The following is a 22,588-nucleotide window of genomic DNA, read 5'->3' as shown; positions in this document are numbered from 1 at the left end:
GTGACCGGGTTGGCTGAGGGCGAGATCAGCTGTGAAGGGATAAAGCCGGCATAGGGTCCACTGTACTGGGAGGACCCGATGAACTGGAAGGTGTGCGGCAGGTGCGCGTACTGCACGGGGGACACCGGGGTCCCCGACTGCGGAGGAGGGTACGCAGTGGGCAGCGTGGTGGCCGCCGGCACCGACCTGGGAGCACTGGGCGGGGAGTAGTCCAGGCCCGTGGACAGTGATTTGTGTAAACCTATTCCCTGCTGTAAACCAAGCTCCACCGAAGTCCCCGCCGGCCCATGCCGCCCACCCCCGTGGCCTCGGCCGCCTGGGTTGCTGGGGAGCCATGCCACACTCTCCGCCCGGTGGTTGTCACTGGGCAGGACGGTGACCTTCTCCTCAGAGGGCCGGCTGGTGGCGGGGATTTCGCGCTTTTTCGGTGGCAGGCACTCGTTGCTCCGCTCTTGGTTGGATTTCATTTTTCGCCGTCCCCCCTCCACGGTGGCCGTCTCACTGTCTGGCTGGCTCTGGTTTTAGTCTGATAAATGGAAAGTCACATTTGATTCCAGCCGGGGATCCAGGTGCTTCATGAGGAATCATCTCCCCGTGGGAGCACTTGGCCCACAGCAGCTCTGGATTCTGGAGAAGAGGCCGGGGGTGGGGGAGGAGGGAAGAGAGAGAGGACGGGGAAGGAAATCAACAGGTCAGCACCAGGATGACAAAGAAAAACCACCTTGGCAAGATTGAGACTAAAGCCCTGGAATCGACATGAATTCCAAGAGCCATATTACAGTCACAGCGCCGAAGCAGTCAGAGCCCAGGGCACGCTGGTTGACAGAGTGCCGAGAAACCCTGCCAGTCACAACCGTGACGCATGCACTTCTTTACGGAGTTAACAACTCTATGACTTTCGCAACACCCTTTCTCCACCTTTTTTTCCTTTCTCTTAAACAGTAGAGGATGCAGTTCCTGAATACTCTTTTCAGAAATGCTGGTTCCATCCCTTACCTCTTTTTTTTTACCTCATGATTAGTCAGGCCATGGGAAGGAAGATACCAGCCAAGGTCAGCTGGACCTGCTGCAGAGCCAGGCACTGGGAAGGGGCAGATGTGCTGAGTGCATCTCTTAGGCTGTTTCTGCAACCTCATCTGTGAGAGCTGAAACTCTGAAAAGTGTGAACTTTAAAAGATGCACTTGATTGTAGTTTTAAAGAAAGCAAATACAACAGCGCTGATACATCGAAAGTTTCTGAATGAGGGCCGTGCACTTGCTTCATCTTCTCTCTTCCTCTCCCCTTTCAAGGTGCCTCTGAATTCTCCCTTCCTACCGTTCCTTGGAAAGGGCCAGCTCGCCCTACACTAGAGGTGGAACCCTTTCACACAAAGTAGAAGTAGAACTGTGTGTTCACTGGCCAGCTAGCCAGTGAGCCTGGAGCCTGTTCTTACAGACATACATCTCAGTCCCTTCGTAGGCAGTGAACTACTGTGTGGGAAAATCAGAGACTGCTTGGCATGAAACAGTATGATCCATGGGGCCAACGCAAACCAGGCTAACAAGTGGTGGACGGCAGCAGCCCCTGGAGGACAGCGCCGTCAAGGGCCATGATCCTGAGAGTCGTGGGGTTGGACCTGGGGAATTGCAGGTCCTCAAGTTTTGGCATTTCCTTTCCTAAGACTTTGCCATGATCTGATTTTCTAAATAAACACCAGAAGACCACAGACTTCAGCATTCAATTCTTGTCTAAGTTGAACAAGGGTGAGATTGCATCTGCAGTGCATGCCCTTTTCTCTCCCCTGCACCCACTCTGTATCACCTAATCATCGCCTAATCCCAAATCTCTCTTCCCTGGTTGGTTAATGACCCTCCACCCTGATTAGTTACCTTTTTTGGACAATGATTTAATGGCTGTTGTTGATTTAGCTTCAATGTCAACAAGGTAAAATGAATTTTAAGGGAGAGGGAGGAAAATACAGAACAACAGGAAAATAACATGACAATGATAAGTCTATACATATCAGTTATAACCATCAATGTCAATGGCCTTAATTCACCAATCAAAAGAAATAAACTGACAGAATGGATAAAGAAGCAAAATCTAAAAATATGCTGTAAGAAATCCTCAATAGCATGGGAACTAGCACAAAGAATCAACAATTGGAATCCCATGTTCCTAAAAAAGTTTCTGCACTGTCAGAGAAATCACCAGCAGAGCTAAGAGACAACCCACAATGTGGGAAAAAATTTTTACTAGCTCTTCCTCAGACAAAGGTCTACTATCTAGAAAATATAAAGAACTTAAAGTATCAGACCCCCCGAAATATAAAGATCCAATTCAAAAATTGGAACCTGAAAAGAACAGACATTTCTAAGAAAAAAAAAAAGTAAAAGCAGCAAATAAACATGAAAAAGGATCAACATCACTGGTCATTTGAGAGATGCAGATGAAAACAACACTGAGATTCCACCTTACCTCAGAAAGAATGTCTACTATCATGAAATCAACCAATAACACATGCTGGTGGGGCTGTAGGGAGAAAGGAACCCTTCTCCATTATTGGTTGGACTGCAGACTGGTGCATCCACTGTGGAAATCAATATGGAGATATCTCAAAAAACTAGGATTAGAAATCCCATTTGACTCAGCTATTCCTCTGCTGGGTATCTTTCCAAAAGAAGTAAAAGGATCATACCACAGCAATATATGCTCACCCATGTTTATAGTGGCACAGTTTGTAATAGCTAAAATTTGGAGACAACCTAACTGCCCATCAACTGGAGACTGGATAAAGATTTTTTAAAAAATGGAGTACTACTCAGCCATAAAGAACAAGAAACTAGAGACATTTATAGCTAAGTGGATGCACATCGAGCCCCTACTCTTAAGTGAAATTAATAAGACACACATGTGTAAGTAGCAAACAGTTTCTCTGGTGTGAAAAACTAAAAGGGTAAATTAAGAATCAAAATGTATAATTAATATTGTGTAAGAGAAAGAAAAGGTCTAAATGAATAGGGGAAGTGGGAGAGGTAGGGAAAAGGAAAAAAGGGAAAAGAAAAAATATGTGAAAAGGAAAAACATGGAAACAATGTCTTTGTAAACAGGGAAGGGTGGAGGGGGTGAATGGAGGGCTGGGGAATGGGGAAAAATAAGAACCAAGATAAGTCACATAAAGGTACAAGATCCCAATGATGAATGTAACTGTATTGTACACCTAAATTGTACCAATAAATTTAATAAATGTAAAATGGCAACATGAAATTTACTTCCTTTATGATTCTGACCAGGTACAGGAAGGCAGAGGTTTAGAAATTGGATGCCTCAGCGCTGAACAGAATTCTTCACCTGACAAGAGGGGCTTACAGATTGGATAGAAACAAAAAGTAAAACGACGTGAAATAATGCTGAATAAATGAACAGCTACAACTCTGTCCAAGGAGTTATTCACCCTCCCATCCTAGGACTTTTAAAAAGTCCTATAAAACTTTGTTCTGCACAGAACATAATTTACACCCAAGACCTATGAATTAATTATAAGGATAGAATAAGCATAAAAAACACTCAAAACTGCAGCCACTTTTGGCTGCCTGAAAAGCAGTGATAAATGATCATTTATCTTGAGATTCCAAGAGTCACTTTTAAGGAAGGGGACTGGATGGGCTCCCACATCCTCATACCAACTAGCAAGGAAGTTCACTTCTGAGACCTTGGCTAAGCAAACCATTTCACACGCCCCCTGCTGGTTCTGCAGGGGCACTGACCTCCCCAACCAGGATTTCATTGGGAATGCAAGTGCAAGAATGCTATCTCAGAAAGTGGAATGAGGACATTTGCATATAGTGCCCAGCCAGTAAGAGAATAGGTTAATTAGCTCAAGGCAGCTCTAGGGAAGAAAAGAAAGCAGCAGCATAAAAGTCCTTTCAAAGCCAAGCAAAATGTCAAACGTATTCTGCAACAGGCCTATTAGCAATGCAAATGAAAAACTGCTTGCACAGGGAAAATGCACAATATACAAACTAGAAAACTCCTTGGAAGGTACTTTAAGAACACAGCTTTTACAAATATGGAAAAGAATGCTGAGTTGGTTGTCAGAAGAGCAGGAGTTTATGCTATTTGAGAGACAGAATACTGGCTTTGTAGCCCTAATGGCTAACTGGGCTGGGGTTAATGGACCAAAAAGACCTACCAGCTTTGATACACAAAATTCACATTTATGCTTCTGAAAACTTACTGAAAAACAGCACATTTTCTAGAGATTGTCAATGGTAAATCAAGGATACAATGATCAACACAGATGCGACCAGGTCCAAATTGATACAGACTCAACCCATTTTCCTCCTAGGTTTATTTACTTTTTAATTTTTAAAATTTTATTTTTTAAAGAGAGGGGTCTCCCTGTGCTTCAAAGGATGGCCCTCAACTCCTGGGCTTGTGCGATCTTGTCTGCCTCAGCCTCCACACTTAGTCTTCTCCTAAATTAAGGAAGACTACCAGTACAGCATGAAGGAGACAGGGCTCTGTAATTCAAGGTGACATGTGCTTTCTCTGTGCTCTGTATGGCCCACACCTTTCACTAACAGGGACACAGGAGGGTAGGGGTTGGATCCTGGAGTATTTTAGTGAACCACCAGAGGGCGCCACAGCATGCCATCAGGTTCCTGGTACATTGGGTAACTTCACCGGGTGGAAAATTTGAGTAGGCAAACAGCGAAGACAGAGACAAGGTTAAGAAAGAACAAAAAAAAAAGAAGACTGGGATCTTGCTTCTGGGGACTCTTTCCAGTTGTACATAAATGGCCTCTCAGGAGTCTGGAGTTCACCTCTGGATGTACCTGGCGCCAACACAAAAATTTCAAAACACCAGTCCGCGCACAGTAATATAAATGTTAAGTTGCCAGAGAACCACACAAGCACATCACACTGTTTCAACATTATTACTGCAAAAGGGAAAGTAGAAGGGGAGTTCATCGATGAATTAAGAAAAAACAAGATTTTTCTACTTATGGATGTCCTCGTAAATCTCTGTTCTGCATACATTCATCTTAAGGAGTTATGAATCCATAAATGCAGCATCTGCATTTTTATATTTATCTGTCAGTATTTTAAAATGTACCCCTGAGAACCAGGCCCTGCCAGTCAAAGCATGGTCCTCAGTCCAGCAACACCAGCATCTGGAGAGCTTGTTATAAATGCAGAATGCCAGGCCCCACCTAGACCTATGGACTCAGAATCTGCTTTTTAACAAGATCTCCAGATGATACACATGCACAGTAAAAATTTTGGTGAAATTTTGTAAGATTAAAAAAAATTTTATTTATTTATTTATTTTTATTTTATTTTTTTTTTTTTGGTGTTTTGAGACAGGGTCTCACTATGTAGTTGAGACTGATCTGGAACTCACTAGGTAGCCCAGGCTGGTCTCAAACTCACAGTGATCCTCCTGCCTCAGCCTCCCAAGTGCTGGGAGTACAGGCGTGCATTACCACGCCCAGCTTGTAAGATTAAACTTTCAATTTCTAAATTAAGCAAATTTAGTTTAAGCGAAGTGAACATCTTTAGCCCCTTTCTAAGGAAGCAGGAGTAAGAACCAAATTGGGCGCGGCACATACACAGAGCCAGCGGAGCCTTGCAGGTGGATGCCTGCTATTTGGGGGAAGCCCAGTTGTTTGCTTTGGGGTCGCTGAACTCAAAACAACACTATGTAACTCTATGCTTTTCTTCTGCTTCCTTTTAAAAGCACAGAGAAACATTTAAAAGGCTATTTCAAATTTTATATGGGACTCGAGCATTTCTAGGAAGAAAAAGAAAATCTAATAAAGTTCCATGCTTATATCTCTGCTATAATTTAGTTTCAAAAAATTTTTTTGGGGGGGCCACATTCATGGATCCAGACTAAGAAGCGATAGGAGAACAAGATACGTCAGGGCTAGAGATGTGAGAATATACACCCATTGACTCCAAGTGCTATAAATAACAACCAACTGCTCAGAATAGAAGACGCTCCTGCAGTTTGATATATCAAGTCCTAAAAGTGTGTTCTAAGGCTGCAGAGTGAACCGAGCTGCTCTGACCACAGGCAACCCCGTGTTTCTCAGTCTTAGAAGACCCACGTCTGCATGGTGTGCTCATCTTGGCACAATGAGAAGAATTGCACAGTGAGCCATGCCAGGGCAGAGGGCCTCCGGAGTGTGCAAATCCGCAACTCTGAAGCTGACACAACACCACAGGCAGAAAACTGCACACCTGGCTCACATGACAGGCTTCAGCCCAAACGTGGGTGTGGTACCAATACTGTAAAAAACCTCAGGCTATATGTATGCGATGAATATGAAACAAAAATGATTTTTTAAGATGAATTTATACTTGGGTTCTATCTTCAAGGTATGTGAAAACATTCCAAAGCACCCAACTATCCAGGATCCCAAAAGATACTCAAACTTGTACTGGAAAAACTTGAACTTTCAAGAGACAGAATACTGGACCTACCACAGATGTCAGAAAGACAAGGCAAAGATTTTGGAAGTCAGCTTCGGATTTTCCAGTTTTCTGTCCCTGGAGTGGAAGATCTGAGCCACATGCTGGCAGAAGACACTTGTTTGGGTTAAACAATCATTAGGAATAAACCCAAACCTGACATCCTTGGGGTACCCAGAATAGAGAAAGGTGAGTCAAATAACAGCCATAATCAGACACCTTCATGGCTGATGGAACAAGAATTTTCCAAAGCAAACAATCACATAGTTATCTATCAAACTCTTGGTTTCTAGGACGCACAGTGGATCTTAGTTGCTCAGTGTTGGTGTGAAGCAAACAGCAGTCTACAACTCTATGTTTAGTTCTGTTCAACTTTCATTAATGTTTGGCTATTGTATTTAGACGTGACAGAAGGCTAGAAGGAATATTTAGTATGTTGCAATTAATATTCAGATATATCCTCAGAAACCGGAAGTGATGGCTGAGAACCAAGAAAATTAAGATTAATGAGAATATAAATTCCTGCTCCTGGTTTCAATAGCTCAATTAGCCTAGTAGTAGTGTTGGAGAGATGTGGCTTTAGAATGGCTTAAATGACAGTCCCAGGAATTTTCTATTTGACTGAACAGTAGCTATGAACCAGCAGTTTGGTAGGATTCCTAACTGACCGGAGTAATTATAGGTTTCATTAAAAACTATAATGTTCAGATGAAGGTAACAAATCCTGTAACCATAGATGGCACTGGTCAAGCCTGGTGAATGAGTAGCAGGGGAGGGACCCTGGTGGGCGGGGCCTGCCAGGGTAAAGTGATCAGGTGACAGCTGAGACAGTCGCGAGACTGTGGTCCAAGGAGGTGGCGGCATTAGAATGCATCAGGAACTTTAAACAGCTGTCATGAAGATGCAACCCCTGTGTCACCCCAGGGGTCGATGCAGATGGTCACAGATAAGTACTGGACCTTGCCCTGGATGGGGATTTGAGTTATTTACTTTACATGGTTTTCCATTACAAGTGTTTCGAAGCCGTGACTCTATTCTGCATCAATGTGGCCTGCTCATCAGCCAGCTTTCTTCTCTTGACTGTTTCCTGAACTGAATATCCTCAAGTGGCTAGCCTGGAGGGTCCCCATTGAGGAGGTCCCAAAGGGGCAACGGGCTGGGAACCAGCACAGATCAGCAGGGCGGGGTGCCGAAGTGCCTTCCTTGAGACTCTGCACCCCTGGGACATGGGGAGGGGTCTTGCTCCTCCTAGGGGTGAGAAGAAGAACAGCAGCCAGTGCAGACACGAGATTAATATCTATGAGCACATACATAACATCAGTTTTAGCATTTAGAGGGTAGGAGGGCTGAACAAAAGACCCCCATATGTTATGCCCACCTAGAACCCATGAAGGGACTTTATTTAGAAGAAGGGTCTCTGCCAGTGTGACTGCAAATCCTGAGATACAATCCTCCAGGATTACCCACGAGGGCTCTAAATTCAACAACCAGCATCCTTCCAAGAGAAAGGTGTGAAACACAGAGGACAAGGCCATGTGCAGACAGAGGGCAAGATTGGAGTGAAGTCGAGGGTGCCTGTAGCCACGGGAAGCTGAGCGAGGCAATGAAGGAGTCTCCCCAGAGTCATGCCCTGTCACACCCGAATTCTGAGCTCAGGGCCCCCACAAGTGTGAGAGCAGAAGTTTCTCATCTTAAGCTACATGGCGGATCATTACAGCAGCCCGGGGAAAGTAACACAGTAGCCTCTATTTGTCGGTCACCTACTGCAGGTCAACAACCTCATCAGACAGCAGGCCCAGGAGGCCTGTACAATGTTAAGGCTTCCACTTCTTAGATGCAGATGGCGAAGCTTGTGTAGGGGCAGAGTTGGTGGTCGACCTGCATTTGGAAATCACTTTTTCATTCTGTACAACCATGATAGAGTGTACACCGACATACTGGAGTGCACTGTGGAGAGTAGTTTAAGGGCAAATGGCGCTTTTTTTTTTCCATGCAGAAAAGAGACAGAATGCTTAGGCATCATGGGGCGAGTGTGTCCAGGGAACCTCTGTGCTGTATGGAGGCTTGACCGAGGACGGTGGCTGGTGTGGCGCTCAGTATCATGGGCTGAGGTGACTAAGGAAGAGAGGCCAGGCTGTATTTCGCGAGCCAGGCCTCATCAGAGCTGAGGCAGCAGAGAGGGCACTTCCGGTGGGGCTGTAGAATCCTGGGGACAAACACACCTTCCAAAGAGCTCTCCTCTTCTAGGGTCACAAAAATCAAGTCCAGGTCTACAGCCGGCACAGGCTGCCCTAGGTCTGCAGCACAGTGGTGTACCCCCAATGGCCTTGCCAGTGCTAGGGAAGGAAGCTGGGGTTTCACAGGGGCAAGGGAAGGCAGGAGAAAAGAGAACTCGCTAGTTCTCAGCACCATGAATTTGTTTTGGCCTATACATCTAAAGATGAGGGGAGGGAGTAATAACTATGAGTAAATTGAATGCAGTAATTAAAATGTTAAATTCTCCCCAGATAGCACAGTTCCATTTGCATACACAGTGACTCAAGGTGGCTCTGCATCCAGGAGTCCCTACGATGCAAGGCCTGAGTGGGGAGACTCAGTAGCACAGCTGAGAAGGCCCTGGGAGCCTCTATGTAGCAGGAGGCTAAACTGCACCTCCCACACCCCTGCCTGGGGCTCTGTGAGCACCTTGGAAATGGCCTTCCCAGGCCTCTCCTTAAAGTCCTGGCTCTGCCCTCACAGCTCCTAGTCCACAGGGTGACAGGGCACGCTGGGGGTGTCTTCGGGGGGGTGGTCTCACCATGCCCAGAAACACAGCTGTCCTCTGTGGAGAGGTCCAGCACACGCGTCCACACCACGCGTGTGCAAGCCCAGGGGACAGATGCTGGACAGCAGGGAGCAGGCCAGGCCCGCAGCTGGGTCCTGTGATTCCTAGAAGCTGATCCCGTGGAAAACGTGGCCCAGTGTTCGGGTTGCCAGTGTCCTCTGGCAGCCTGCCAGAGCTGGAATTCCTGGAAGGCCGGAGATGGGAAAATAAACATCTGGATCCAAACTGGTCCCAAGGGCACTGTCCAGCAGAGGCTGTGTTGAGTTTTGAAGAAAAGCTGGAAATGCCTTTGTATCGAGACCTTTCCTGGTTTGGTGCATAAGCAAATACCTTTCTGCCTTTGAATCGTGCGCCAGAGCAGCCTCCCACGGCATCCTGGCTGTTTATCTGCTGCCCTGGATGAAGGCTGGGGACAGCGACACTGAGTGGAAGCTCTACAACTCCTGGACTCTGGTTTAGACCCTGGTCCAGAGCAAACTGTTTTGGGGGTGGGGTCCCCTTCGTGGCCAGCCCCAGGGGGCTATGACAAAATGAGAAAAGAGCCCAAGTCGTATCATTAGGTTGGTACTGGGAAGAAGCTGTTATTGCAGGAGTGGATTCCCGTAAGAGGCCAAGTGTGGTCCTGTCCTGCTCACACACGCACGCTTGCTGGGCCTTCTTCCTTCTACCATTCTGACAGCACAGCAAGCAAGCAGGCTCTCAGCAGATGGGGTCTCTGGATTCTGGACTTCCCAGGCTCTAGAGCTATGAGCCAAATAGATTCCTGTTGTTTATAAATTAGCCAGTGCCAGGTATTTCATTACAGCAGCACAAAATGAACTTAGACACCGTGACACGGTACGACATGGCCGTCTTCCCGATGACAAAGGCCATCTGACTTACTGCAACCCAACCTCCCCAGGCCCTGCAGGCATTACAAGTCACCAGTGCTCGCTTTGTGCAAGCTGGAGTGACACTTTTCACACAAGTAATAACCAGTTTAAAGCCGTCCTAGCATAAAGATGAGAATATTGAGGCTTGGAATGTCAATCACTTGTCTACAATCATAGGTTGATCAATGGCAGAAATACAAGGAGAATCTTGTTCCATCTGAGTCAACATCCTGAGTTCCAGAGTTTGGATCCTATGGTGCCTTTGAAAAATACACAGTGAGAAATTTGTCCTCACTCACCGGAGGTTTGGCCTCTGTCTTCTGCTCTGTGAGGTGCTGGGGCTCGAGCACTTTGCCTCATAGGTGTAGTGCCTGCCTGCATATGACTTGGACTCTTCTCTCACTTTGTCATAGCCACCCCAGGCCTGGCCACAAAGGGGACTTTGACCCCTGGGACTCTGACATTTGGATTTCTGGTGGGGCTTCAGGCCACACGGCCTCAATTTCAACCACCAAGAAACTAAGGACTAGAGGGTTCTGTGAGCTTCAAGGAGGGGCTGGGGCTTGAAGTTCAGCCATGAGGGTGGAGTACGACTGAGCTACACTGAAAATGCTGGTGCTGAGGCATGGCTGAGTGTCCCTGATTGTCTGTGCCCTGTGCACGCTGTCACACATCGTGGTGGGGAGAAGTTACATGGTCCCTAACTTCACCTGGAGAGGAAAGTGGGATCCCCAGGTCTGCATACCTTCCAACCTCTACCTTATGTCCCTCCTCCCTTAATGTGCCTATCATAAGCCACAACCCGAGTACAACAGCAGTTGGACAGCTCTGTGAATCCCATAGTAAAGTATCAAAATGGAGTGGCTTCGGGAGCCCCTTAGACTTTCAATTTTGCCAGAAGTGAGAGCTGTCTTGAAGGAACCTTTAGAACTTTGTGATTATCTAACTATTTACAACTGCCAATGATTCATTTAAAAGAGAGGGGCCAGAAAATAAAACTTAGTAAGTGAAGCCTATGGTAGGTTCTGAGACAGGAGCGTGTGACAAGCCTTTGAACCTGGGTACCCTCAAGCAGAGGCCTTAGAGAGGCAGATGGGTGACAGAGAAAGGGGCAGGCGCATTCTCCTCCATGTGACACGGCCCAGGCCAGGGGACAACAGGGAAGGCCACCTGGTAGCAGACACTCAGTGGCACACACATGGAAGAAGCCTTGGATGGACTGATTTTCAGGGCACAGAACTCAAAGTGCTGAAGCAATGGGAATAACCCACAGCTAACTCGCTGGTGTCCACCAAGTGGAACTGGCTTACTTAGCTGGATATCTGCCATCGCCACTGGACACGGAACCTCCCGGCAGACTGAAGGGAGGACTAGGCTCCAACCTGGAATCTCCAGATCTTTGAGGACATACTTCCGCCAGGGCACAGGAAACGCTCTCTCGGGTACTGGCACATGACTGGTGTCACTGTGGGTGTACTTTGGCTGCACAGTAATTGCAGAGCCATAGTCTCCTCACTGGGAAAAAGAAATTATCAGATTCACCTAGGTAACTTTTCACAAATGCGACCAATGTCCAGATCCACCTCAGACCACCAGAATCAGAATGCCTGGAGATGGGCCCACCACTGGCAGTTAAAAATAAATGCACCGGGAGATGGATTCTAAGTGCAGCCAGGTGAGAACTGCTAGTATAAATGATCTAAGTTTGCTTCCAACTCCGTCATTCCTTAGTAGCATGTTTCGGTGACTTTAAATTCATCCTCTAATCCTTCCCTTCATCCCTGCCAACACAAAAATAACGTTCTTGTCTCCCCTATGTACACTTTAAAAGTGAATTACATGTCCATAATGAGATACCACTTCTCACCATTAGAATGGTCACTATATGAGATGGAAAGTTGGTGCTCAAATTGATACTGTATATCAGTATTCGGAGCAGCATTATTTCCTGACATATTACTGCCATGCAGATGGACCCTGAAACACTACGCTAAGACAAAAAGAACTACAGTTTATGATGCCACTTATACGGGCGCTCATTAGTGTCAGGTTCAGAACACAGTTTATCAGTGGCCGGGGGAGGGAGAAAGGACAACAGGTGCTAAAGGGCGTGGATCCCCAGTATGGAATGTTGGCTGAGTCCTGGAGGAGGCCGAACAGCAATAGGACAGTCTTTCATGTCACCAACGGTACACTGAAAAATGCTTAGGATCATACATTTTCTATTTTATCACAAATAATCAAAACGTTACATGTCACGATTGAAAACGCTTGGAAGCAAACTGTAGTTTTGGTTTAAATTACAGAGCACTTTATCCCCTTTCACTTCTGCAAGACTCAACCCGCATCTCAGGGCTGGAGTTCAGGGTATCTTGAAATCCTTAAAACCGTGTGGTTTTGTTACATTCCCAGAGCCACGGAAAGAGAAAAGGATCCGTTTTCGTGGAGCCTTTACCCCTGCCCCAAAGCTGTCAAGTCCTTGTTTTAGACCAAAAGCCACCCTTTACATCAGGGGACAGAAAACTGGGGAAGGGCTACCTGCAACTATTCCTGGTTCTGTCACACTCTCCGCTCTGCCGCTGCAGCAGAAATGGCGAGTGAGTAATCACATGGGCATGCAGCGGCCCGTGTCCTGCTCCGGCCCACAACCGCGCTTGCTGTGGCCATCGGCGTCACGCACCCCTCTGCCCCACCCCGACTGCCTGCTTTCCCCTCCCGTGCTTTCTGACCGGAGCTCGCCACCTTCCCTCCACGCCTTTGCCTACAGGAGGTCCGGACTGCTCCTTCTTTTTCTAATCACTGCTACAGCCTCAGCAAAGCAATCAGCCCCTGCCATCTTCTCCTTTGATTGTGAACTGGGTGTCAGAATCCCCTGGGATCCCATCAGTGTCGCCCCTTCTCAGTGATGACTGTTCTCTTTCTGTGCCTACTGACCGGTGCCCACCTTCCTTGGAAACTGGTTTCTAGAAAGCAAAGCCTTTCTGCGTTTCCAATGGGATGAATACCATCAAACACTGTTCAGTGCATCAAACACTGAACTCGGGATAGAAGGGAATAAAATGCCTCACTCGCCAAAACTCTGCATTCAGAGGTTCGGTTTCTAACACACACCCTCACGCGACATTGAACCCCCTACAGAGAAGTTGGTAAGGGATGTCCCGTGTCAGAAGAACAAGCACACTGGAAACTGCTGCTAAAGGCACAGGCTACACAGGAGGCCTCCAAACGTTCACACCCAGTTATCCAGCACCATTCCCAGATCGTCCTACGCTCCATCTGAGGAAGCGCTTCAGTAGTCTTCAGATTTAGTGGGAGGAGTAGATGTGGACAAAGACAATAGCTTTATTGAAACCAGCCTAAATTGAGTGTAGAAAGAACAGGAAGACCAGCTACCAAAGTTGGCCAATAAATACAGGCATCCTCCCCGAAATAAATGTTTGTTTTAAAATAAGGGTTATGACACACTGCCCTGTGAATGGGTGGCTGAGTTCTGACCCTCGGAAGACGAATGGTTCATTTTGAAAAGCCCAGCAAGTGGGAAACCTACTTTCCCCTTCCACCGATTTCAGAGCAAGGGTGCAGAGTGGCGCCCTTGGTGGCCCTGAGTCGCTTCTGATCACCAGCAAAAGGAACAAAGGGATACTCACTACCTGCAGCTGTTTTCAATCAAAAAGCTGAGTAATTACAGCGGCTTCTCCTGGAGCTCACACACCACGTAGTACGGAGCCAGTGGGCCGTGAAGGACACTGAATAAGCTACCAGAAACCTATCGTATTTGGCTGCCAAACTGTGCCTCTCTATCCTGGCCGAGCATCATTAACTTAATCAGACATTCATTCAAAAATGACAAAAAAATGTACTCTCTCCCTGGATGAATGGTGACGCCCTCTGATTCCAGGCACCCTGTCAAATCAACTGCATCTGGCAAGAGATGTCAGGGCAGTTTTGTTTTTTGGTTTTTTTTTTTCGTACCGGGGATTGAACTCGGGTCCTTGTGCTTGCAAGGCGGGCCACCGAACCGCTGAGCTAAATCCCTGGCTCCAGAGCAGTTTTATTTTACATTCTTTATTCTTTATTTTTCAGTTTAGGGTTTGAGAGGATGGGAAACCCCCAACTCCCTACTATGAAATCCCTCTTGGATGTGCAATGAAAGGGAGACAGGGAGATTATCTACAGAGTAATGTTTTGCTTACTCTCTGCGTTCAGGATGGGCGGCATTTGACACTGGAGTTCTTACTGTTGGGTAAGGGGCACATGGGTGGCCTATGGTGTCACATGAGGTCTGGGGGGGCTTCTGGCTTCTGGCTAGCAGTGACTTTAGGAAAGTCATTCAACTTTCTAAGCTTTGATTTGCTCTTTAAGAAAACAGAGACAATTATCCCTTGCTCATGAGGTGCTTATGGGAACTGCCAGGGATAAAGCAGTGGCCAGCCTGCAGGTAGGGGTATGTCGCAAAAGGTCACCTCTAGCGCTGATGCTATTTCACACACCAAGCTAGTACAGTACCTCCTGCTAGGCTGTGGCTGGGGAGAGACTGAAGACCTAGATGGCCTCGATCGGAATCCTGGTGTCTCTACCCACCTGATGTAAGCTAGTTCATTTTCCTGTGCCTCAGTTTCCTCACCTCTGAAGTGGGACCAACACCAGCACTTGCCCCTCAGGCTTGATCTGGGTTCACATATGAGAACCTCCAGGACCAGGGCTGGCAGACAGCGAGCTCCACGCACATTGGCAGCTGCTGTTGCCAGTCTCCTCCCTCCCTCCTTCACTGCGGTCCTATTTTTACCTGTATAAAAAAGCCCACAGTTCCACCCCCTTCTTTCCAGGTTACTTCCTGCATCGTGAGCATCCTGCAAGGATACTGGGTGGAACGGTGTCTAATTAGAAGGCGCCCGGCCTCACTTCCCTTAATGAGCATCTCAGGTCTTCCCAGTTCAGAAAGTTAACTAACTCTCTAAAATTGTCTTCTTCTAGAAAATAGTCCACACAAATATGTTGATGTATTTCCCCTGCAAAACCAGATTAAAGTTTTGTCTGAAGAAGTTACATCCATACTCAAAAATAAAATTTAAATGTGCTCTTGTTTTACATTTGAGTTTGTATTGTTTGTGGCTGATTCTTGTGGTATAAATAGAAACTTTCTGACTTACTTGAACACAGAGCAAACAGTAGTGTTTAGACAATTACTCATAAATTAAATCAATCCCTTTCTTCTTTACTGCTGTACCCATGACCTAACTAGACTCATGACATTATAAAAGCACAAGAAATGGCCAGCTGTTTCATTTAAGGCCCTCAAAGCAAATTAAAGATAACAATGCCACCATGCAGACTGAGGGACTGCAATCTACCCAGGCAACGAGATGTTCAACAGACAAATGCAAAGGCAAAAAAGGTAGTGCCCTGATCACAGCAAGGCTTGTTTTCCTTCTTTGTACAGTGGCCTTTGAAGATGTGTATTAGTCCGTTTTGTGTTACTGTAGTGAAATACCTGAGGGTAGGATACTTTTGAAGAAAAGAGGTTGATTTAGCTCAGAGGTTTGCAGGCTGTAAGTCCAAGGTCGGGCAAGCTTGGTCTCTTGGTGAAAGCCTAATAGTAAATGGGGTCACAATGGTGACAGCGCATGAGAAGCCAGAGGGATTGAGCCCAGGGATTTTTTTTTTTTTTTTTTTGCAACATAGGGAATTGAACCCATGGCCTTTGCACTGTTATATCTGCCCCCTTTTTAAAAAATTTTTGAGATAAGGTCTCATTAAGTTACTAAGTTGCCAAGACTGGGCTCAAACTTGCTATCCTCCAGCCTCTGCCACCCAGAGTACACCGCAGGCGTTTTAACAACTCAGTCCAGGAGAGCAGCACTCCCTGCTACAGGTCAGTGACCCAAGGCTCCACCTCTTAAAGGTCCAGGCCATCTCCTACCACCATCACCACCACCCTTGCGTCCTTGCAGCAGGAACTGCTGCGGACAAAGCATACCGCAGGCAGAGAGACATAGGTAACCTCTCAGAGCCTCAATTTCCCTCTCTGTAACAAGTGAATGACGATAACATATTTTCACAAGATTTCTGTGAGATGAAATAAGGTGTTCATCAGATAGCATAGTCACACACACATTCTCTCTCTCCCAATATCTTTTTTTCCTCAACTTTAGATGACAGTGAGAGTGCCTGCCCAGTATTTCCACTTGGATGCATCAAGGTGCCCTTATCAGCTCTCCCCAAAGCAGGATGCACTTGATTCCACACCTACACCAATAGTTTGCACCACTTCCGCAGATCATTGCTCTGTTATCTGTCACTGGACTCTGCTGGTCCTGTCAATCTTTCTTCAAAGTGTCTCCAGTCCATCTGTCTTCTCTCCATTGCATCCTAAAGAATTTGGCTTTTTTCCAAGAGGTCTGGCTCTGTCCTCAGCTCCTCATGTTCTATCTGAGGAGAGAGCCTTCGGGGGGTGGGAGACACTGAGTCACAGCAGGTTACTTCACCCAAGTCCCAGTTTGCTCATCTTAAAATGGGACAATAATAAGCACCGTGTAGGTCCAGAGAGATGAGTCAATGAGATAGTGTACATTAAACACTTAGTCCAGTATCTGCAAACAGGATATGAACTCAACAAATGCTAGAGAAAATGCTTCTCACATTCAGCAGAAGCTGTACAAATAAATGGTCATTTTATTTTTCCTGCATTATTATAAGAAGGTGAAGGAAATGGCCAGAATATTCTGTGAGAAATCTTTCAACATGTTTGATCTTTTCATGATTGGCTGCAAAGTATTTCCATTTTTGTTTTTCAGTTTTGCTAGTGTTCTTTTGCTCAGGAAGCCAATTATTTTCCTGTTTTTTTTTGCCCCCAAAAAGTTCTGCTTCATTCTTGTGATAGGTGGGTTATGTCTTTGGCTTCACAGCTGATTTGAAATTTCCCTCAAGGACACACGAAGGACAATGTTTTCATGAATTGCATGTACTTACAAGCTCCCTTCCACTAAATGCCAGAACCACAGTGATGAGCCAGAACCACAGTGATGAGACAGAACCGTGCTTCATGGCCAACAAATTTCATGAAACACAGATAACCCCAAATAGTCAAAGCTATCTTGAGCAAAGGAACAAAGCAGGAGCCACTACACTACACTATTTCAAAACACACCACAAAACAATAACAATCAAAAAAGCATGGTATAAGCATAAAAACAGCCCAACAGAGCAATGGAACTGAATACGGAGTCCAGAAATAAACTGACACATTTACAGCTAACTGATTTTTGGCAAAGGTGCAAAGAACATGCATTGGAGAAAGAATAGTCTTTTCAATAAACAGTGCTGGGAGAACTGAGTACTCATCACATGAAGAAGAATGAAACAAGATCCCTACACCTTACCAGTTAAAAAAATAAAAACAAACTGGATTAAAGACTTAAATATAAGAACTGAAACTATGAAATTACTAGAAGAAAATGGGGAATGCTTTAGGATATTGGAATGAGCAAGGATTTTTTGGGACAATACCCCAAAAGTACATGAAACATAAGCAAAACAGAATCATTTCAATCTAAAAAGCTTCTGTACAGCAAAGGAAGCAAGATAAACAGAAAATTTACAATATGTTAGAATGTATTTATAATGTATACATCTCACAAGTTTTATTAAATGCATGTAAGGAACTCCAAAACTTCAATACACCCCACAAAAAAACTGATTTAATAATTGGCAATATATCTAAACAGATATTTCTTAAGAGAAGATAAACAAATGGCTAATAGGCATGTTTAAAAATTCTCAGTATCACTAATCATCAGAGCAATGCAAGTCGAGACCACAGTCATATCACCACCTCATAGTAAGCATAGCTGTCACCAAGTAGACAAAAGATAACAAGCGCTGGTAAAGACGTAGAGACAAGGAAACCCATGTACACTGTTGGTAGGAATATAAATTAGTACATTATGGAAAACAGTATGGATGTTCTTTGAAAAACTAAAAATAGAACAACCATGTGATCCAGCAATCACACTGCTGAGTATTTTTTCAAAGGAAGTAAAATCAGTGCGTGGAAGAGGCACCTGTACTCCCGTGTTCATGGCAGTATCATTCATAATAGCCAAAAAATGGATACAATGTAAGTGCCCAGCAACCGATGAATGGATAAAGGAAATGCGGTATGCGTATGCCCAGTAGGATGCTAGCCAGTCACCCCAAAGAACAAAATCCTGTCACTCACACCAGCGCAGGCCAAACTAGAGATCATTATGTTAAGGGAAGTCGGCCAAGAAAGACGAGTATGGCATGGTCTCCCTCTTAAGAAATCCTAAAGAGTTGGGGTCATGGAAGTTAAAAGTAGCACGGTGATTCCCAGAGGCCCAGGAGGAGTTGGGAAAAGGGCTGTGGAAGGTTGATCAGAGAGCCCTAAGTTACAGTGAGATAAGAACGACAAGTTCTGGAGTGCTGTGGCACAGCAGGGTGACTTAGATAACAACATACTGTATGTTTTACAAAGGTAAAAGAGCTTTCCACATAAAGCAATGATAAATGTTAGAGGCGATAAATATATTTAACCTGATTTAAACATTACACAACGCGCACATGTACCAAAGCATGACATGGTACTCTATTCATCTATACAGTCTTGTTTTCACTTATCCGTTTAAGCAATTTTAAATAGGTATATATTAAGGAAAATAAACACACACACAAGATTAGACATGTAATATTCAAATTGGTGAAAACCCAAATACAGAAGAACCCGTGAAGCCTTCCATATTAACCCATGGAGAGCACAGAAGGGCTCTCAGGCAGGCAAGAAGGAAAGAGAACCGTGGTGTTCTAGAAGCCAAGTGAAGAAAGTATTTGCAGAAGAGAAGGACGAGCTTTGCCACTTGATGCTGAGAGGTCTACCAATTCAAGGTCTGAGAATTACCGAACTTGGCAAGGAGAGGTCATCGGTGAAATCTTCTTTGAAAAGCAATGTCCACTGGAGGGGTCATGATGAAAGCCTGAATCGTATTATGCTATGTTAGTAAATTTTCTAAAATCTTTGTAAAACCCTTGGCTCAAAACATAGGACAAAAAGATAGTGTTCACGTGATCACTATACAAGGCTAGAATAATCCTAATTTTAAAAAAGAACAGTACGCCAAAGTCAGAAAATGGCGTTGTCTATGAACATGAAGAAATTAAGGCTGTGGTAATGATCATGCTCCAAGTTCACAATCACGCAACAGTATTTCACAGTGAAGGTTCTCTGAGCCAATTGTCAGAAATAACAAGACACTCTAAAAACACGTATTTTCTAGTTGTTCAAGATTCCACAGGTCTGGGCTGTGACCCAGGAATCTACACTTAAAAAAAAATAACTCCACCGGTGCTTCTGACTGGCAGCCACTGTGGGGACGCTGCCACACTAGACAGGCACATCTGAACCCTGGCACAGGTGAGGGTACCTGGAGAGACTGTTTGAATCCCACTGGCCAAGCCACATCCCAGACAGGTCGTCTAGGGTGGGCATGGGCATCGGCATTATCAATGCAAAGTTACAGCTGAGAACCACCCAGTTCCTAAAATCCACAGAAGAAATCCACGCACCTCCCTTCCTCTGTAAAAGAGATGGTCAAAGATCTTCCATGGATGCTTGAAATCAGGGAGAGTACTAAACCCTACATATATTATGTATTTTCCTACATACACAAACCTATGGTAAGGTTTACTTTGTAAATTCAGCAAAGAAATTAACAACCAATAAAAAAGAACAAGTAGGACAATGTACTGTAAGAAAAGTTACTGAAAATTATGAATTGCTTATTTCTGGAATTTTCCATTTAGACCCAGGATAGCTGAAATCTCGCAAAGCAAAGCTGAGAGTAAGATAACACTACTGGCCCAAGTTCCAGGCCAAGCTATGACTGTACTAAGCTCCAATTTTATCTGTTGGCTTACAGAGAATTTGCATTTATTAAACAATGCTTTCCCAGAAAAGAGAATCTATTTTTTAAAATAAAGCTATCTAGAGGACAGTTTAATTTCCTTGGTGCTCTGTCAAGAGTGCCAAGTACTTAGGGGCTACTTGTAGTTCAAGAGGAAAAAGCAACTGGTATCCAGGGTCCTGGGGGCTGACACCCCAACTTGTGACAAGAGTAAAACAAAAATCCTCAGAAATATCACGCCCAGGGGTCTCTGATGAGCAGGAAAATTCCACAGTAAAGAGCAAATCACTCAGGAGCACAGGCAGCTAAGCCCCTTGTAACACAGCTGGGGACTTGGGCACAGGTCCTGCCAGCCGTACTCCACTGTGTCTTGTGAATCATTTCACATTGGAAATCCTACTGCATACAACAGTTTTCCTTTATCTCCCTCTTTTGGTGGAGAGGTGTTTATTTTAATTATGAATCTCTCCATTAGACTGCATGAACAACTTAACTCCGGGGAATATTAAAAACAGAAGGAAGATCCCAGTCATATTCCTTGGACTGACTCAGGCTTGCCGCAGTTTGCTGAGGGCAAAATTAGTGTAGCCACAGATACTCTACTTTTCATGTGACTTTGCATTTCATGTGCCCAAAATCGGGAGCTCTAAGTAATGGTAATGCAATCGTAGGGAAAGCTGCAGTGGCAATTCACTGCCGGCTTTCATTTTCCTCCTGGCTAACACCTACTCTTGGCGACAGGTGACTCATCTGCCACTTTTCAAGCAGGCTTTGCTATGTTAAGACACAAAAAAGAGCACTGTTATCCCTGATGGATGAGTTTGGTGGCGGGAGGGGAGAAACACCATGGATGGGACAGGGGTGACTTCTCCTCTGTGCCCTCTGCTGTAGAAATGCTCTCCCACCCCAACTGGAACCTGGGACGTTCTCTCTCAGTTTTTCTTAACCACCCAAACTGGCACCAGCACCCACCACCTTTCAATAGCACATCGGGGAGCTCAATGTGCCACTGATTGGGGTCCACCCCTTCCCTAAGACAATCTCCAATTCTCCTGCTGGGAGCTCTGAACTCATTAACCGGCAGAAAGAGTGGTGTAGGGTAGTGGCTCCTGCCGCTTGGACCCACTGCACTGAATACTGCTCTTACTAAGTCCATGCAACTCAGCAAGTGAAGCGACTGCCTGAATTTCCTACCTCTGGGCACACGGGGAAACATGCAAGGACTGACTACTCACCCGGTTTATGCTCTTGCCCACAGTACGCAAGTAACATCCAGCACTCTTCAGACAAAAACCTTAGCTGCTAAATAACCACATGGGCCCTGGGCTTTCCTACCTCTTTCCAGCTCATTCTAGGCCTTAGAATCTTCAAAGTAAAAGTTTTTCTGACCTGATTTGCCCTCAAGTGGGAAAAGATTCCACTGCTCTCTCCCATGGTGTTTCAAAGCAAAGGAGAAATGAAACAGGGCTATACTTAATTCCAGGGATAATCTCCTTGCTGCTGGCAATGTTCAGGAAATAGAAACTTATTTTGCCCTTCTCTGAATACATTTTTCAGAATCTACAGTCAGGGCCCAAATAATGGTTAGTATTTTCTCCACAGTGAGAAGAGAAGTGCGTTAAGTGAAAATGTCAAACTTTCTCACGTAAGCTGCCAAGAAAAGTAGAAATGGTTCTGAAATGAAAGCATCATGAGGACAAAATGAGACCATGCTGTACCATCAGGAAGGCTGCTTGAAGTTCTTCAGGGGACAGCATACAGACCCCTTGGATGAAGTGATCTTTGAAATCCCAACATATTAACTGTGTGTAGACTTCTTTTGGACCAGGTTTGTCTAACAGTAGCTCAAAGACAACTAGCTAATTTTCAAATTAGGCATTTGTGAAACAGTTTGGGCAAGATAAATCTTGAGCAAAGTTTTGACTATAATTTTTAAAAACCCTCCAAATTCTGGATGTCTGCAGAATAAGAATAATCATGGAAAAAACTGATATGGAAGGATGTGGGGGACAATGATAATAATTGAACAGCAATTGTACAATAATGTGAGGTATAACATCTCTTCTTATCTTTTAGCCCAGAATTTTCAAATGCTAGTTTCTGCCTAAGGCCAAGGAAACTAAATCTCTTTGGAATTCATGCAAATTCCATGAAGGGTTCATCTTTATTAATAGTTATTACGTATATAAATATTACATGTATAAAAGCTTATTTTATAGGTGGTGAAACCGAGGCTCAGACTGTGTATTACTAAGGTCCTTATGGCTTTAACATGTTTTAATTAAAACTCATCCTCAGGTCTAGGATTCACTCTTCTAAACTCTACATTTGCCATGCTTTTTAAACCATTTCCCTGGTTTCCTATGCAGAGGAAGCTGCAGTTCAATCAGCTCAGGCTCTAGGAACCTGGACTCTGACAGTGAATATGGACAAAAGGTATAAAAACCTTGCAAGGCTTAGGGAGGGACAGAAGCAAGCTGGGTTAAGCCACTAAGTACTGAAGCACTTGGGTGGG

General features: G+C 45.1%; 1 protein-coding gene across 1 annotated transcript in view; it reads right to left on the bottom strand.

Moving 5' to 3' along the window:
* Atxn1 (ataxin 1) overlaps window positions 1-22,588 on the bottom strand; it is a 143,397-nt gene that overhangs the window by 13,400 nt on the left and 107,409 nt on the right. Inside the window, 1 exon segment of the mRNA XM_033761904.1 lies at window positions 2-627. Coding sequence (XP_033617795.1) covers window positions 2-467 — 466 coding nt within the window. The 5' untranslated portion in view covers window positions 468-627.

Source organism: Fukomys damarensis, unplaced genomic scaffold, assembly GCF_012274545.1.
Source record: "Fukomys damarensis isolate Sample0158 unplaced genomic scaffold, DMR_v1.0_HiC HiC_scaffold_10, whole genome shotgun sequence".
Classification (NCBI taxonomy): Eukaryota; Metazoa; Chordata; class Mammalia; order Rodentia; family Bathyergidae; genus Fukomys; species Fukomys damarensis.
The sequence above is the reverse complement of the archived record's forward strand: the minus strand, read 5'-3'. Positions and strand labels throughout refer to the sequence as shown.